Raw genomic sequence first — 16,632 nt, 5'->3', positions numbered from 1 at the left:
GCTCCATTTCCTTCCCTAAAAGCAGAGGGCCAAAAGCCCTCCTTGGCGTTCCTTGTGCCTTGCAGTAGCTGTAGAGGTAGCAGCAGGGCAGGATGCCCAGCCCTGGATAGGTATATTACTACTACCCCTGCTCTGCTCTTCAGCAATAGTCTAGTCCAGGACCATTGCCAATATACAAGCATCTCCTCCAAAGCAAACCCCAGAAGGAAAAGATGCAGCAGTCTGGTTAACAAATACTGACTCTTCTCCATAAACATCATTGGAAAACAGGCCCCAGACTTTAATACAAAAATGTTCCTTTGACCTGTAATCCTGTGTCATAAGGAGAGCAGAGACATGCCCCTTCTCTGTGCCAGCATTCTCTCCCCCTTAACAGTGCATCCCTTGGCTCATGCTGGGGAGCACAACCCTCAACAGAGCCACAGGTACACAAGTCTGTTCTGCAGAGCTGTGTATCAAAGAGACAGAGGTCCCAGAGAGGGCAGAACAGGAGGCTGCATCCTAGCCTTGCACCACTGCATCCTGGACAAGTGGAGGTTCCTCTGGCCATTGCTTCTACAAGCCCCATGAGGCAGCATCTTCTCATCGGGCAGCCTAGCAGTTCAGCCTTTTTCCCCATGAGAGGCAGGGAGGCAGGAGAAGGGGGGTGGGAGAAGGATGGCATAAATGTGTCTGCTCCTGGCAGAACCCCACACCATAAGTTCAGACTTGGCTCTGTGTCCATCACCAAAATCCAGAACTGGTCTTGCACTGGATGAATCCCTTGTTGACAGCTGCTGACTCGGCAGTTCTGTGTCTGCTATTTGGAGCTTTCCCACGCGTGTGCAGGTTCTGCGGCTGGCCAGACAAAGGCATGTTTTTCAGCATCCTTCCCCAGCTGGGAGCCGCTTTATCTTCTCGCATCGAGTGAGCTCCCATCTTCCCTCCCCATGAAGTTTCAAAATCCAGCTGTGGAACTGCAATTCAATAACACAATGACTGAGGGATGTCTCTATGAGGGCATGTCCTCTCACATTGAGGCTCTCCAGCCTCAGTCACTCCCCTCTGCTTGCCAAGGACCCTCTCTACCTCCCCTGTCTTGCCACCACCAGGGAGGTGTGGAATGCTGTCTCCCCATCTCACCTTTTCCAGGCTGGCCCTGTGTCCCACACTGATCAGCGTCATGCCCAGCTGAAGGCACACACGGTACAGTTCCTGCTCCACTTCTTCTGTCAGGGCACTGGTGGCTTCATCTAGCACTGAGAGAAAAGTAATAAATTCCACAAATTCCTCTCCCAACCAATCATCTCCCCCTAGGGAAAAGAGCAGCAACTGCCGAGAACATTTCATATTAACCAGAGTTTACCAAGACCATCTGCATAAGACAAGTGAGGAGAAGCCTAAGGACTCTGATTTTCCTCTGGCACAGCTGGTGTCAGTCACCGGGGAAAGCTGCCCTTCCCCACAAGCCCTCACATCCACCCAGTGCCATTCACCTCATTCCTCCCTCAACAGCTGCCAGCCACTGCCTCATCCCTGCCGTTGTGAAAGCCAAGATGCAACCTTCTCAAGGTAGACCATCTGCCAGAGCACTGGGCTGAGCAGCAGCCTGTGCACCCCTCTGGCCCAGACCCCACCTGGAGCATCCATGACAGCCAGAGGCACCTTCCTCTCAATTAAGGGTAAATACTACAGATCTGGAGCAGATAAAGTCAATTTGTTTTACATCACCTCTACAGCTTTTAGTTTGCAATCCACAGGTTCCTTCTGCCCAAACAGCACCGAGCCATGCCGTAGGCTTCAGGGGAAGAGAGGTACGTAAATGCGGCTACTTGCTACTGACACCAGCTCTGTTCATCCACACCCACCCTGGCCCTCATGACAAGTCTTCCAACAGCCCTCCCCAGCAGTCACTAGCAATCTAGGTGTACAAAGGAATTAGCCCCATCTGCTCATTGGAGCTGCTTCTGTGATCTCTCAGGACCGTTTCTCCCACTGCTCCTTGTCTTTTGCTGCATTACAGCTGAATTTCCCACATTGCTTCCACAACCCTACAGAGGTTCACGAGCTTCAGATATGGCAGCTGATACCACAATCCCTAGCATGCACACTTCTTCACACTGCAACTAGTGAGCATGCTGAGAGGGGGCTTCTTCAGGTGCCCTCGGACCTGGACCAAGAACATTAATCACTAGTTCCCTAAGAAGAGAATGTCGTCTTATATACAGCCTCTTGATTTTCCACCCTCCACACAGACAATGAAATGTTTTCACTCCTGAATCCTCTGTGTGCTACACTGCTAAAATAATGGCCAAGACAAAGCATGTTCCTAGCAAAGAAGGGATTTCACAAGCTGTCTCTGTACCAGATTCTCTTCACACCAAAGGCCCTGCCCATTTTTTTCCCCTCTCTTTTCTTTCGCAGTCACTAACTCACCTGCATATTTTGGCTGGAGGTAGAACAGCCGTGCAAACGAGAGCCTCTGCATCTCCCCTGGGGACAGGATGTCATACCTGCAGCAGGGTCAAGATTCAAAATCTCCCTCAACAAAAAGAGCTTGTTTGCTGATATCAGAGACCCCAGCAAGCAACTGTCCCTGTGTGTCCTCCATGCCCTCCCTCCACACTGGGACTGGCTCGGCACCCTTGCGCGCAGTCAGCTGCCTGCAGAGCAGCATGGCTGGTGACTGTTGGCATTAATGCTTGGGGCATGAAGGCTTTGCCCCTGCATACTGCCCACCTCCCGCAGGACACAGATATTCCCAAGTCCAGCAGCAACATGCTTCTGCTTAGAAGTGTTCCCCGCCCAGAGGGATCACCCAAATTCATGCAGACGGCAAGCTCCCTTACCAGTTCCAGTCCACCTGCTCGTCCAGTCCTCCAGCCCTCGCCAGCAAATCAGTCTGCAGAGAGCACAGCAGACTTGTGAACACAGCCCCCAACCCTGTCAGCCCACGACCCTGAGCATAACCACCCCCTTCCTGCTACTCTCTCTTTTCCCACTTGAGCTGAAGTTGCTCTGTATCCCTCCTCCTCTGCCTGTCCCATGGACAGTCCTGTCCCAGCTGCAGACGGTGTCCCCGCATATGTCCAGCACATGGTCACACTGTGCTGCCACAAAACCTCATCCCTTCTTCCCTCACTGGCAGCACCAGGAAAGAAGGCAGCAGCACTACCGGGGACTCACCAGCCCAGCCACCTCCAGGAATCGCACAATTCTCTCATCATCTGCAGACCCTAGAGGAGAAAGCAGTAAAGCATAAGCAGAGGCAATGTGTGCTGAGGCCACAGCTGCAAGTAGGAGTCAGTGGAAGGAAGGAAGGATTGGAAGATCTCCTGAGGTCCAATGTAGCTGACTCAACCACTTAACAATATCAGGTCCTGAGCTCTGACACAGAGAGCTCCCAAAGACTGACCTTCCTTAAAAGTGTTAACTACACCTGTGAGCAGCATGCCAGGAGGTAGCTGGGCTCCACAGATACACCTGAGACTTGGCTCAGTCCATGGTCACAGATGGACACAGCCAGAACACAAGGATTCAGGCTTCAATTGCCAAAGCCTTGCCCACCAGCTGCTCTCTTATGGCTGCCTGCCCACTCTATGCTGCAGGTGGTGGAGTCATGGGAGCAGGGCTCAGGTAACAGCCAGTAAAAGATAATGTGGGATGGGAAAAACCTCAGGGTGAACCAGCTGTGGAGCAGAACATGCACTTGAGCTGGTACAGTCAGCAGCTATGGAAGCTGAGCAGAAGGGCTGTACATCTGCCGTGGACCTCTCTGAAGCTGCTGAAGAGCCACAACAGTAGCTGATGGCTGCAGTTACTCTCTGCAAGACTGTGACTCCCAAGTGTTTGAAAGCAGCATGTACACTGCTTCACTCAGACAGAAACTTAAACCTGGACATCTGCAAGCTGCAGCAGACCACGTATGGTCTGGTTTGGGAACAGGGCAGGGGAGAGAAAGGATCCATGTAGTCTGACCTCGACAGCATGCAAGGCCCTGGGACATAATTTGAAAAAGAGGAACAGTGAAAGACAGAGGTGGATGGAAAATGAGATGAAGGCAAACACGGCTTGCCCAAAGGCAGGTTGTACCAGACAGATGTATCCCAACAGCAAGGTGCCTCAACATATATCCCATGTCTAGCACAACATGCAGAGCATGGCCAGGTTGTCCTCACTGCATCAAGATAATATGTTCTTATCAAGAGAATATGTTCCCTCCCAAAAGGGAGGGAAGACAGAGCTGACCTTAACCTACACTAAGGTAAATCTTCCAGGGAAAAGCAGAGAGCAACAAAAGCAAAATGGATGTGCACTCTTGATGGGGCATGGTAGGGGAGAAGCTGCACTGGGTACAGGACACGAAGCAGACACCACAGGGTTGGCTAATTGCTGTAGTGCATTTCCACATACCTGAAACCGGATAGATGTCCTTCAGGGGATAGATCACCTGTTTAACAGAGCAAAAGAAGCCATGTCAGAGGGAGCTGGACACAGTCCATCAGAGATGCAACAGCGGCGGCATGAACTCAGGCACGAGGGAAGGAGCAGCCACAGGCATCCTCCCTCTTGCAGGCCTTTCTGCAGCACACAGGTTCGCAGGGCATGACCACAGCTGAGAGCAGAGCTGGGGCCAGAGCAGAGGCAGCCCCTGGGCTCACCTGCTCGCGCAGGCTTCCGTCAGTGAAGAAGGGCCGCTGAGGCAGGAACACCACTCCCCGGGGGCCGAAGCAGGTCAGCATCTTGATGCTCCCTGCAGAGAGACACATGCCAAGCCTGCAGCGCCAGCCAGCAACTCCCCACCACCCCCTGTGCAGTCCTGCCCCATGAAGTAGCCAACAAATCCCAGAAAAGGTATATTTGCAACATGGGGCAAAGCAATGAGAGCCAGTGTAGAGTATGCAATAGAAGTGGGTGGCTCCAATGCATCAGTGACACATCCACGATCACAAGGTGGCACTGGCCTCACAACCCCACACTGCCACCTTCCAAACTCAGGGCAGCCCTGGTTGAGAAAGAGAAGGCTGCAGCGAGCAGCAGTCCTTACCCTGCGTGCTCTCCCAGAGTCCCCCAAGGACCCTCAGGAGAGATGTCTTCCCTGTGCCAGTGTTCCCCACAATCATCACGCTGTTTCCTTGTGAGATCCTGAGGCTCAAGTCCTTGATGAGCAGCTTGCCAGAGGATGGCACCGAGAGCGTCACTCGCTCCATAAGGAAAGCTGTGTCCCTTGGCACTGGGTCCTCCCCAGTATGGCTGCTGGGCCACCACCAAGACAAAGGAGGAGAGATCGGGGGTAAGCGATCATGCTGAGATTGGCAAAGATCAGGCACCTTAGACCTCCTGTGCCTCTGTGACAGCAGCCCTGCCCCACGCACTCTAGGAATGACAAATCACAGCGAGCACTGCCTGCTCCAAACAAATGCATACAACAGGCTGAGACACCGAGGGTCACCTCCACCCTGTGACAGCCCCACACTCTGGCATGTAAGCTAGAAGCCAGCCAGTTGCTGAGAGGAGACTCACCCATCCAAATCCCAGCTGGCTTTGGCTTCTGAGTAGTTATCGTTTTTTTTTCTGCCAAGGCTCAGCAAGGTCTCCTGCAGTTCACCAATCCTAGACAAACAAGAGGTTGCATGAATGCCAGGGACAACTCCAGCAGCCTCCTCACAATATCCAAACTTGTCCATGCTTGCTCACGAGCAACTGTTTCTTATTTATTTAGCACAGACCTGGGCAGGGTCTTGTCCCGCACTTCCCTTTCCTGCGAGGCCTGCCCACAGAGAAGCTCACCTGTGCGTGTAGCCAGCTATATCAGTCATGGTGCTGGAGAGATCTATGAGCTGGCTGAAGCAGCTGATGAGGTAGATGGAAACAAAGGCATTCTGGGGAGAAATCACACACCAGAGCAAGGGTCAGCACTGAGCTGGGGCACTGCCCCTGCCTCCATGGCTGCAAGGAGGCAGCCAAGGACTCCAGACAGTTGGCCACATCAGCATTCCCAGCAATATGAAGGAGGGGTGGAGAAGTCACTCAGGGCAGTGGGAGTAAAGGAGATGATGACCGTACTTGGATGGAGCAGGGCTTCCCTGCTCAGTACAGCAGTTTTTGCCAGGTGGACACATCTCCTGCCACCCCGGCATGGTGTTTACAGAGTGCCTGCTGGCCAGCCCAGGGCCCAGCACGCTCACCCCGTCTAAGCCGTGCAGATCCATGCCGCCAGCCCTGCCCCAGCACCATACATGGCTCAAAGCAGGGTATCTCAGCCTGCAGTGCCCACTTAGCTATTTTTAGCTCTGCATTCTCTATCACAAGCCAGTTTTGAGTATCTGGGAACGAGTCAGGTCAGGAAGGCGAATGCAAGCCAGCTCAGCCTCACAGGTGGCCAGGCTCATGGCGGGCAGCAGCCCAGGGCATGACCTGGACCTGCAGCACTGTGCGGACCCAATCACCACCCATACCACTGAAAGCCAGAGGCTTTCTGACCTCCCATTTTTTTTTAGACACAGAGGTCGGAGCTAGGAAACACTTACGTAGATGTGTCCTTGACAGCTCTCACCCCCAGGTTAATCATACACCAGCTGGCTCCAAGCTCCCGTTTCCATGCCACCATGGGCAGGGACAGTCTAACCTGAAGGTCAATTGCTGCAGGTCATCCAGCCCCAGTGACACCAACCCCACACAAAACCTCCATCCTCAGTGCCCACTCACCCTCCACAACAGGGTCTGGGAGATCACCCTTAGCTCACCTTGCTGACGAGGGCACTGAGCTCTGTTGGACTCAGGTCACTGTAGACCCCAGAAAAAATGGGAATAGCAATGACCACGTAGCTCAGGATGCTGCCCAGGTAGTCAAAAGTGTTGATCCCAACTGGGCAGAAGCACATTGAGAGAAGACAGTGAGTTAGGGTGGGAACCTCTGTCCCAGTCAGGCTCAAGTGCAGCCTATGAGCTCAGTTAGAGGAAGACCCATGGTCTTGCCTCAGCCCTTCACGATGCACCAGAGCAGAAGAACCCATTTCACAGGACAGCACAAGCACCAGGGTGAAAAATCCTTTTGCCAAGCAAAGAGCACTTTGGGGCAGGGCCCTGAGCAGAGAAACATCATCCAGACAGACAGCTCAGGAACCACCATGGGGCAAAAGCCACTTTGCCTGCTTGTTTCCACTCTTCAGGGGCCTGGATGACTCAAGAAACAGGAGGGAGGGCCAAAAGGAAGCTCTGGGGCCAGATGGTTGGCCATGAAGTCTGTCTTGGAGCACAGGACAGACAGAAAGACTTAAGACCCTAAACTCCCACACAGACACCTGCATTCAGGGCTCTCCCTCCCTTACGTTGCTCAGAAGCTCACTATGCTGGTGAGATGAGGAAGAGCTGTCTTGATAGTGGTCATTTAACACCCAAACCTGGACCCAGTGACAGTGGGAGAAGGGTGATTTTCAGAGGACAACTATGCACAAGGGACAGGCTCTACAGGAAAGAAGTTTCCACTGCTCCCAACCACATATACAGAGTCTTCTTCCCCAAAGCTCAAGCCCTTCCCTCTCTTCCTGGCCATTGAACATCTGCCCCACAAAAAGCACAGACCCCTGCAGATTCCCCTTTTGGGGCTTGCGTTCTCTGACTTAGCTAGGCCCTCCACAACTTTGCTCTCCACAAGGCTTCTTCACAACAGTATTCCCATTTAGGACTGCAGGAGGCACCCTCTGTTCACCCTCAGGGCTTTCATGCACCAGCAAGAGGTAGGAGAGGAAAACCCCGCACTGCTGCTCTAGCAGTAGGGTTCCCAAGGCACTGCAATGGAACTACCACATGCCCCACTTCCCCCCCAAACCCCCCACTTACTGTATAGCCACAGCTCCTTGCCTATCAGCTCCCTCTGGGTCTGCAGCAGGCTCTGCAGCCTCCGGTTTGTGCGCATGTGCTCCACTCGCCCAGCCCTGTAAAATACAATTGCAACGTGCCACAGACATCCCGGGAGCACTGCAATGAGGTCAAAGCACAGGCTTTAGGACTGAGGCTTGGAAAGGGTCTGGCACCTTAGCCTCCAAGCGACAAGCTCTTTGTTGAGCAGGAACTGAACAGCCAAGAGCGCCTTCCTGAAGAACTTCACCAAGAAACTCTGGCTGAAACAAGCAGCCCTACAAATCTCTCCCAGAGCCTGTGGATGCTGCTGTTGCATACAGGAGGAGGTGAGGCAAGGCCGGACACCGTCAGCGAGGCCCCAGCCTGGAGCAATGCACACCCAAGGTCACACACACTTTCCAAGCAGAGCCTGGTTGGAAGAGAGGGACAGCACCACTACACAGCTGGAGCCAGAAAGGAGAGGGCAGAGGCGAGCTCAGGAGGTGACAGCAAGCCAATACCGCCTGCACGGCCGCTAGCCCCAGTCCGCCTCTTCCCGTTCCCCACCGTGGAGGAGTGGGACACGGACAAGCCCCGAGCAGTGCAGCCCCCAGTGCGGGTGACCCCAGCCCCACAGCCCCCCCTTTCCCAGGGGTATCTCTGCTGGCATCAGGGGGCCGCCCACCACCCGAGCTGGCAGCGATGCTCCCACGGCCAGGCTGAGCCAGGAGCAAGGACGCACATCTTGGCTCTAAACCACCACCTTCAGCAAGCGTGGCAGCTCCTTCTGCTCCTTCGCAAGGGCTGGGCTGCCCTCAGGTGGCAAAATGCAGAGAGAGCTCCAAGTCTGGCTCCAGACTCCCACCTGCAGTGGCATGTATTGCCCCTGCCACCCAACACACGCTTGTGCCCAGCACACACCCACGCTCCCACCACAGTTTACGCAACGCGGGAGTCACTAGGGCCTGAGCAGATAGGGCCAAGAGCTGCACAAAAAAATACAAATTAAGATTTTTGAAGAGTCTCAGTCCTAAAGATTCTCGGTTCTTAGGAAAAATACATCTTCTTTCTTAAAAATACATCCGGTTAGAATTCAATTTGGCATTACTGCCCTACAACCCATTGCAGGTAACTACTGAGCTGCAATCTTTGCTGCTGAGTATTCGGAAAGGATAAAGCCTTGGACACAAGGAATTAAAGGCAAGGAAGGCACCGGGGACCAGAGCTATTATTTCTTTTGCAGATGAGAAGACATTGCTGTATTGGTTTCAGCTTTTCCTCCCATTCGGTTAGCTTTTAAAACAAGTTTGCCAAAGGCTTAGAAACCAAAGAAGTAAAAAGGTGACAGTGCTCAGGTTTTGTTTCTTCCTTTGCCAAAACAATGGTTAGGCAGCTGCAAGAGGACAAGACCTAACAGCTTCTACAAGCTAGAGAAGTCCGGCAATCAAAACCAGCCGCTCGCGACGTGCTCCTCCTCTTGCACGATTCTAGGAATGCAACCTTTTACAAAATTCCTTTATTTTTAATTAAGATTCATACAATGAAAATGCCTGGTTTTGTACAATTCAATAAATTCTAGTTTCTCACCAAGTGAAACTTTTCTACTAATGAACTGTACTGAACTAAGACATTCCGTTTTCTGGTATAATAATTCACTTTCCATTTTCTACTTAGTAATAGAATAAAAAAGTGCAAAATTGTGAGGAAAAGTACTGCAGCTTAAATAAGGGCCTGTAATTAGAGTATCTTCTCCATTAAGAAAAATTATCATCAACCAATAAGAATCAACCAGTCCACAAAGAAATAACTCAAACTTGCCAATGCAAACCAAGATTGATTTCAGTTATTTAAATCAAAGTTTCATGCCTGTCAATATAAATCTTCATGAAATTGGTGATTTTGAATCAAACCACTTTGGGGACAGCACCACACCACTTGAAATGCTCAGTCATTACAGCATGAAGGAGCCAAATGCAGATCACAGGCAGGGAAGAACAGAAGCAAGCTGCTGCTTGCTTAAATTCCCACAAGTGCAATTTCACAATGCGCAGGGCAAAGGCAGACACTTGACAAGAGAGGAGCAACAACCTCCTGCCACCAACCAGGCACCTCAACACAAGCTACGGTAAAATCGTAGCCCTTTTCCCGGGTTCTAGCCATTTCTGTGAAACACCTTAAAGGCTGCTTGCTGCTCAACAGACTTCAGGGCATCACTAAGCAGGGAGGTGCTGCCAGGCTCCCAACTGTGTGCTCAGCTCTGGGGTAAATGGCACTGAGCAAATTTGGAGTAGCAGTACGGTGTTGGGAGGGTCAGGGCACAGACTGACCCAGAGGAGCAAGCAGAGGTAAGGAGGCCAGGCAACAGCTAGCATACCCACAGAAGACACACAGGTTAGCAGCAGCAGGATGGGGCCAGAAGCAACCTGCAACAAGTCCCCACAGGAACATCCTGACAAGATGCAATGAGACCTTGAGCAATCTTCCAGGTAAGGACCTGGCAAACATCAGCAATGGTATCTAAGCCAGCACCGAATCTGTATCAGGCCTCTGGGGATGTTAGACGGGAGGCAGAGAAAAAGATAGTTGTCTCCAGCTGCTGTGGAGTATTTCTGCAGACGATGCACAGAATGCAAAGGAGAACAGAGCATCAGGACTGTATGATGCTGCAGCGGGATGGAGGGGACAGAAAGCTCCAGCTTGGGATACTTGGACTCCTCTGGGATACACGAATACAACAAGGATGCCCGAGCTGGGATGATCCTTACGAGGACGTAAAGAAATGAACACTACTAACCTGTAGAAAGCAGCTGGTTCTGCATTGACACGAATCTGCATGTGCTTGAACCTGGACAACCCAAGAAAAACATCATCAGGATTGTGCACAAATGCCCAGTGAATTATGTAGCTAGCATCCTTGCTAGAGAAAACTCGTCTTGCACCTGTCAGAGCAGTGACCTGAGGCATCTCGTGACAGAAATACTCAATAGGGTCAAAAAGGCACCAGAGACCAAGGCTTACCACAAGGAAACATCATTCTGGGCCAGCTCAGTGGCACATTTGTTTGGTATCCCGCTCTCTGTGCCCATCTTCTCAGCCCCTGGGCTGAGCCCCTGGCCCCTCCCATTTGCCAGCCCAGCATCTCCACCATACAGAATCACCACAACCAACTGCCCTGGTCTGGGCTCCCTGTGCCACACCAGCTTCTGCTGCTGTCCCTGGATGCCCTGAGCCCCAGGGAAAGCTGCATAGCCCCTGCCACACACCCAGCCAACCCTGCAGGGGTAGGGCACGAGATGAGTAACAGAGCATATAGAAAGACTGTGCTGTTTTGGGCACTACATGAAGTTGGTGGTGAAGCAGAAACATGATTCCTGTCAGTAGATGCAGTTCATTGAACTTGCATCTGCACCCAAGGAAGCTCCATGTGCAGTTTTCTTCCACACATCTAATGCTCTAGCAGAGGCACCAGTAACAGCAATGACCAGGCAAGCAGCCCAGAGACTGAACCAGGAGACTGAACCAAGGGCACTGCCTGCCATGACACAGGGCAGAGAAAAGCGTGGCGGGGGCTCCATACATGGACTTTGGGGCAGCATTGCGCAGGCAGTTTTTCTCCGAGTGGGGGGAAAGTCACGGACAAGAGAAGTAGCTGCGTACATAGCGCTGAATGGGGACAAAAACACAGCTTTCGCAGGAGCTGCCAAGAGGCAGCGAAAATGCTGTTCTGCTGGGACTCACCTGAAATCTCCCTCCAGTTTTTCCTGCTGCACAAGTTTAGACACAATTGGGCTCATCAATACCTTGTTGACAATCGTCCCGATGATGAAATACCCAAAGATGCTGACAGGGCCTAGCCAGCCTGTGCTACAGAGGAGGAGAAAGAGAGGTCAGCTAATAATCCAAGCAAAAGGACACCCTAGCACCATTGGGCTCAAGCAGTCAGAGCCCTCAACGGTCACTTCTCTTGGCTTTCACAGAGGTTTAGGGGCCAGCACTGCACACCCCAGCATCCCCAAGGCAGAATTCCCTTTGGAGTGCAGAGACCACCCACCCACACGTACAAGCATCCGTCTGGGGAATTGTAACATGGGTGCCAGGCTCTAAAAAAGAGCCTAGGAAAGAGGTGTGAAAGCAGGGCTAGGATGCGTCCTTACCTGTGGAAGCACTGGTACGTGTAGTAGGCCAGCGTGAAGGGCGAGATGATGAGCTTGCTGGCCATGGAGCTGAGCTGCCTGCAGAACCTCTCCACATCCTGGCTGATGCGCTGGTCCCTGTTCAACACAAAGAAAGAACCATTGACACTGTTAAAGCTCAGGAGCAAGAACCAGTACTAACTCCCTAACAGGGCACAAGCCAGGCTGTTTCATTGCCTGAACTTAGGACAGGGTGCAAGTGAACAACCCTGCCTGGGAGGGACCTGCAGCTGTGACTCCCGTTACCCCACATGAGACAGTTTCCATGGCCAGCAGGACCCACCCAAGGGCCTTCCTGGCACCCCAAAAGAACAGCTCCTGCTGTTACTTTCACCCTGTTGCTTGTATTAACCCCTTGTTCCACTTTCAACAATGTTGTCCAGTTCTGTGCTAAAGGTCCCTGCATCCTTGTCCTTTATTCCTCCCCTGGACCAACCCCTGTACTACCAAAAACTACTGACTCTCCCCTAAACCTTCAGTACTGGTGCTGCATCTCAGGCACCAGAGCTACCAGCCATTGGATATTCGCAAATGCTTCCATCAAAGCCACCCTTCCACAGGAGCCGGTCCCTTCGCTCTGCATGGAATGCCCTCTGGTCCCTTTGCTGCAAGGAAGAAAGGGCTTCCACCGACCCCCAGCCCACAAGAGCAGGCAGCAGCGCACCAAGCCTCCTCGCTCCCTCGGCAGCGGGCACATGGGTGACAGACCCACAAGTCCCATCCGTCCCACTGCTGAGCAGGAGTTGCACTTGGGGTAACTAGAAAGGATTTCAGCCTATTTACTCCCTCAGCACCTCATCTGTCCAGAGCACATGGACGAGAGCTTCAGTCTGATGCGCTAAGCACAGGTGGAAAGGCCATGACTGCAAATGCTGGAGTCCAGAATGAAGAGCAAGGCTGGACTCCGGCTCAGTCATCAGTGCAGGCACAACCACAAGGACATTCATCTCTCGACTCTTTTGCAGTCCTGGAACAGCAATGGATTTAATTTTGAGGCAGCTCTCACCCTGACTGACCTTACAGTTATCATTTTTCCTTTTCCTCAGACTGTAATTGTTCCCATAAAGTTATAATTTAAGTTGTGCTATAGACTCATGGCAGGATATTGCTTTTTACGAGCTATTAAGCAACGTGTAATGATAACACATAAACATCAACTCAAATGCCCTGCTAGGAGCCGCAGGTGTTTGTATGCCGCTCAGAACTCACTCTTCATTTCTTCTAGGTGGATGACACTGTGCATCTAACACTCAGTTTGGTTTGCACTGCATAGCAGGAGGTCACTTCGTCGCTCTAGTTCATTCGCTAAGTACTTGGTGCAGGGAAAAAATTTTCATCAAGGAATTGCAAGATAAAGAGAATTTTTGTAGCAGCACCAAAAAAGCCACTAAACAATAAGGTTGGATGTTTGAGCAGAAGCAAGGTGGTAATGAAAAATACTCTGGAGCCATCCCACATGTTTGGTCTCCTGAGGTCAGGAGAGCTGGCTGTATTGCTGCGGAGCAGACCGACCCAGTTATCTCTTGCATTTCACTGCACAATGTGAACACGTTCCCTGGTTAAAAATAAACCTGAGCAGGATAGTCACGTGATGAGGGGCCTCTGTCCTCTGCTTCCCCCCCTCCCCATCAAAGGAAAAGACAGGTATGCAGGGGCTTCTGGCCATGGCCAATGTGCTACACTGCCTGGGAAGCGCTGCATGCCTTGGTGACAGGCATGGCTTTTTAACCTCTCCTTGCAACTCCATACCACTGCAAAACACTATCAGAAATGAACATTTAACAAGGGTGGGAGTAAACCCGACAGCGGCCAGAAAGTGCATCAGCATCATGAAGCTGTGATTTCATGTGTGGCAGTAGGGCTGTTTGACCCAAGCTAAGCCCTCTCCTTGCTTGCTGCTCCCCCTGCGCACAGCCGGTTGCTATTACTCGAGCTGTCTCCTAGCAGCCAGGGAACAGGTCTGGCTGAAAAACGATACAGACAAAAAACATCTGAGATACCCAGCATGATTTCACTGTGCAGCCACACAGACCACCGCACTGTGCAACAGAGGCAAGGACAGGCAGCCAGGAGCACCGGGCAGCAGAAGCACAGAGCCTGCTTCAGCTCCTTGAGGTCACCACTATTAGCAACAGTTAGGAGTCCCTGCAAGACAGCCACTTCCCACGGGAACCCCAGGCTTGGGCTCCTCTGGTGCCACCAACGTGGCAGATGGCACCAGTGCAATGACTAGACCAGGGGTGCCCCTTCCAGCGGAGGAGAGCTTGCAGTCTCAAAACAACTGTATAAAGCCACAAAATTTGGAAAAAGTTATCCCATGGTGTCTAGTTTTTCAGCAAGTATTTAATAACTTCTTTAAACTCTGGAGGGGAAAAAAAGCCTCTACCTCTCACATGATATCTAATGTAGGATCTTTAGCTCTTCGAAGTACATAACTATGACAGCAGTGTCCTGTGTGCAAGAACAGGCTGGAAGGCCAGGGTCAGCAGGCAGTTTTGAGGAAGGGAGGCATTCAACCTTTGCTGCACAGCCCAGGTAGATCAGCAGCTCTGCAGTAAACAGGACAGTGCATGAAGCAAACTGGAAGGGGATCTCAAGGAGGGCTGGGATAATGCTCCTCCTGCTCTCATATTTCAAGTCACCCCTGACATTTCCTTCCTAGGAACAGGAAAGAGGAAATGCAGCCCTCATACAGTGCAAAACAAAGCCCTGCCTGGACATGGCTCCCGTGGGTTATCAAAAACACTAAAAACCCAACTAAACAAAACTGTGTTCCGCTGGAGACTCTGCGGGCTGAAGTTCAAACAGAACAACAGGGACCGTCCTAACGCACTGGCTGCCTGAAGGCCAAGGAGTGGCAGTGCTCTCTGAATCCAGCCAGGCCATTTACAACATCACACTGCGTATCAAGGGTTGAGTTTGCAGACAGCATGTTTTATAGCAGCACTAGATCCCTGTTCTAGGCCTCCATTTTCCTCGCAACAGAAACATCCTGCCCTAAAACCATCACGACCAGCAGTCACAGGAGTTCCCAGAAACAGGTACCACCTCCCACCCAGGGCAGGCGAGGGTATTTGTGCCTAGATGGCAAAAGCTTCCAGGGCTCAAGTCCCTACCCAGAGACACAGAGAAGTCAGGAAAAGGCAGGGAGCAGCCCACGAGAAGCCAAGCAAGAGGCTGAGAGAAGTCGCAGGCAGCCTACGGGTTATCGATGTCCTCGCGCAGCACATGCAGGCTGTAGTAGACCTGGCCGTGGAAATAGCAGCTGTGGAGGTATTCGGTGAGAGATTTCCTCCAGCTCACGTACATCATGTTGCAGATAAACTGGTCGAAGCTTTTTAGCTGGAATGAGGGCAAGGAGACAGACAGGAAGAGATGAGTGAAACGAACAAGCATTTCCCAAAACAAAATAAAAGCTAACAGTCTGGTCCAGTGATCCGCCCCACGCGTAGCGACCGACCAGGGCAAGGGCAGACCTAGATCCTTCGTCACCAGGATCACGCCAGGAGCCACGGGCAGCCTTCCCCTCCCCTCCCCAGACAGGGGAGCCTGGGGCCTGTCTTACCGTGGAGTTCACCACGATCAGAGTCAGGGCAACGGCGGTCAGCGTTTGGAACCCGGAGAAGTCCTTGTTCCCTAGGACCTCGTAGTAGTGGCTGGGGATGACGCCGACCTGGTAGATAACCAGCTGCTCTGGAGGAGAGGCGAGCACGGGAAGGCCATGAGGGACAGCGGCGGCACGGCGAGGGGCGGGGGGGGCAGGGGGGAACGGGGAGCAGCCCCCCATCCCCACCGCCCAGGCTCACCCAGCAAGGCGACGCAGAGCAGCGTCAGGAACATCAGGGCGCCCGGGGAGGGCCAGCCGGGGAAGAGGACAGCCTGCAGCCGCAGGAAGCGCCGCAGGAACAGCCCGTCCAGCCGGGGGGCAGGCCTGCAACGGAGGAAGACGCGGGGGCCGCCAGTGAGCTCCCGGGGGTGCCCACCTCCCCCCCGCCCCGCCGGGACCCCGGCCGCGGGGGCACCCCCGGGCCCGCCCCTCGCGCAGCCCCGGCCCGGCCCGGCCCGGCCCGGCCGCTCCTCACCGGCCGCCGGCCCCGCCGCCCCCCGCTCCGGCGCTGCCTCCCGCCATCAGCGCGCGGCCGGACCCGCCCGGGCGAAGCCCCGCCCCCCCGGGCGCTACGACATGAATATTCATCACCGCTCCTCGCCCCGCATGAGCCCCGCGCCGCCCGCCGCCGCCCAGCGCTTCCGGGTGCGGCGTCACCATCGAGACCCCGCCCGCCGGCACCGCCTCTCCCCGCAGGCGACCGAGCGGGAGCGCCCCCTGGCGCGGCGCCGCTCTGCCCGCGGGACACAGCGCCCCCTGGCGGCGCCGGGAGGGAGGGGGAGCGGTCGGAGCCGGCGGTCGCCCCCGGGGCCGCGGAGTTCGCCCGCGTCCCTCGTCGCCTCCTCACCGCCTGCCTGCTCACACGGCCGGCCGCCGGCGGAGCTGCGCTGTCCCGGCCGCCTGCGCAGGGACAGAGGCCCGGAGGCCGTGGCTCGGCCGGGCCACGGCTGCCGGGCAGGCTCCGGGGTCGAGCCGCGTCCTGGCCGCCACCGGCAGCGGGACGGGAGAAAC

General features: G+C 53.7%; 1 protein-coding gene across 8 annotated transcripts; it reads right to left on the bottom strand.

The window, feature by feature from the left end:
• Positions 1-265: 265 nt before the first annotated feature.
• On the bottom strand, positions 266-16,151 carry ABCD4 (ATP binding cassette subfamily D member 4). 8 transcript variants are annotated; one of them, XM_082317703.1, is made up of 19 exons: positions 16,097-16,147; positions 15,821-15,945; positions 15,580-15,707; positions 15,217-15,356; positions 11,976-12,092; positions 11,560-11,685; positions 10,616-10,666; positions 7,822-7,916; positions 6,726-6,847; positions 5,770-5,861; positions 5,503-5,592; positions 5,027-5,235; positions 4,641-4,732; positions 4,393-4,429; positions 3,166-3,215; positions 2,829-2,881; positions 2,416-2,492; positions 1,123-1,238; positions 266-956 (listed from the first exon to the last, which is right to left on the bottom strand). In XM_082317703.1, exons 1-19 carry the CDS (start codon positions 16,141-16,143, stop codon positions 861-863), a joined length of 1,863 nt encoding a protein of 620 aa, XP_082173829.1. In that variant the 5' UTR covers positions 16,144-16,147; the 3' UTR covers positions 266-860. The 8 variants fall into 8 exon arrangements, with proteins under 8 accessions (XP_082173829.1, XP_082173830.1, XP_082173836.1 ...); XM_082317704.1 differs by having other exon boundaries at positions 5,027-5,232; XM_082317705.1 differs by having other exon boundaries at positions 912-978.
• Between the last annotated feature and the right edge of the window lie 481 nt (positions 16,152-16,632).

The sequence above is a fragment of the Platalea leucorodia genome (assembly GCF_965183815.1).
Source record: "Platalea leucorodia genome assembly, chromosome: 7".
Lineage (NCBI taxonomy): Eukaryota > Metazoa > Chordata > Aves > Pelecaniformes > Threskiornithidae > Platalea > Platalea leucorodia.
The sequence above is the reverse complement of the archived record's forward strand: the minus strand, read 5'-3'. Positions and strand labels throughout refer to the sequence as shown.

What these genes read in the sequence shown, in the direction of transcription:
- ABCD4 (XM_082317703.1), bottom strand. Translation starts at nt 16,143, where the DNA reads ATGGCGGGAGGCAGCGCCGGAGCGGGGGGCGGCGGGGCCGGCGGCCG. An exon ending in AAACTGGAGGGAGATTTCAG is followed by an intron (nt 10,667 to 11,559) that starts GTGAGTCCCAGC and finishes TGGGTTGTCCAG; the next exon opens with GTTCAAGCACATGCAGATTC. An exon ending in ACTCTGGGAGAGCACGCAGG is followed by an intron (nt 4,733 to 5,026) that starts GTAAGGACTGCT and finishes GTCTCTCTGCAG; the next exon opens with GGAGCATCAAGATGCTGACC.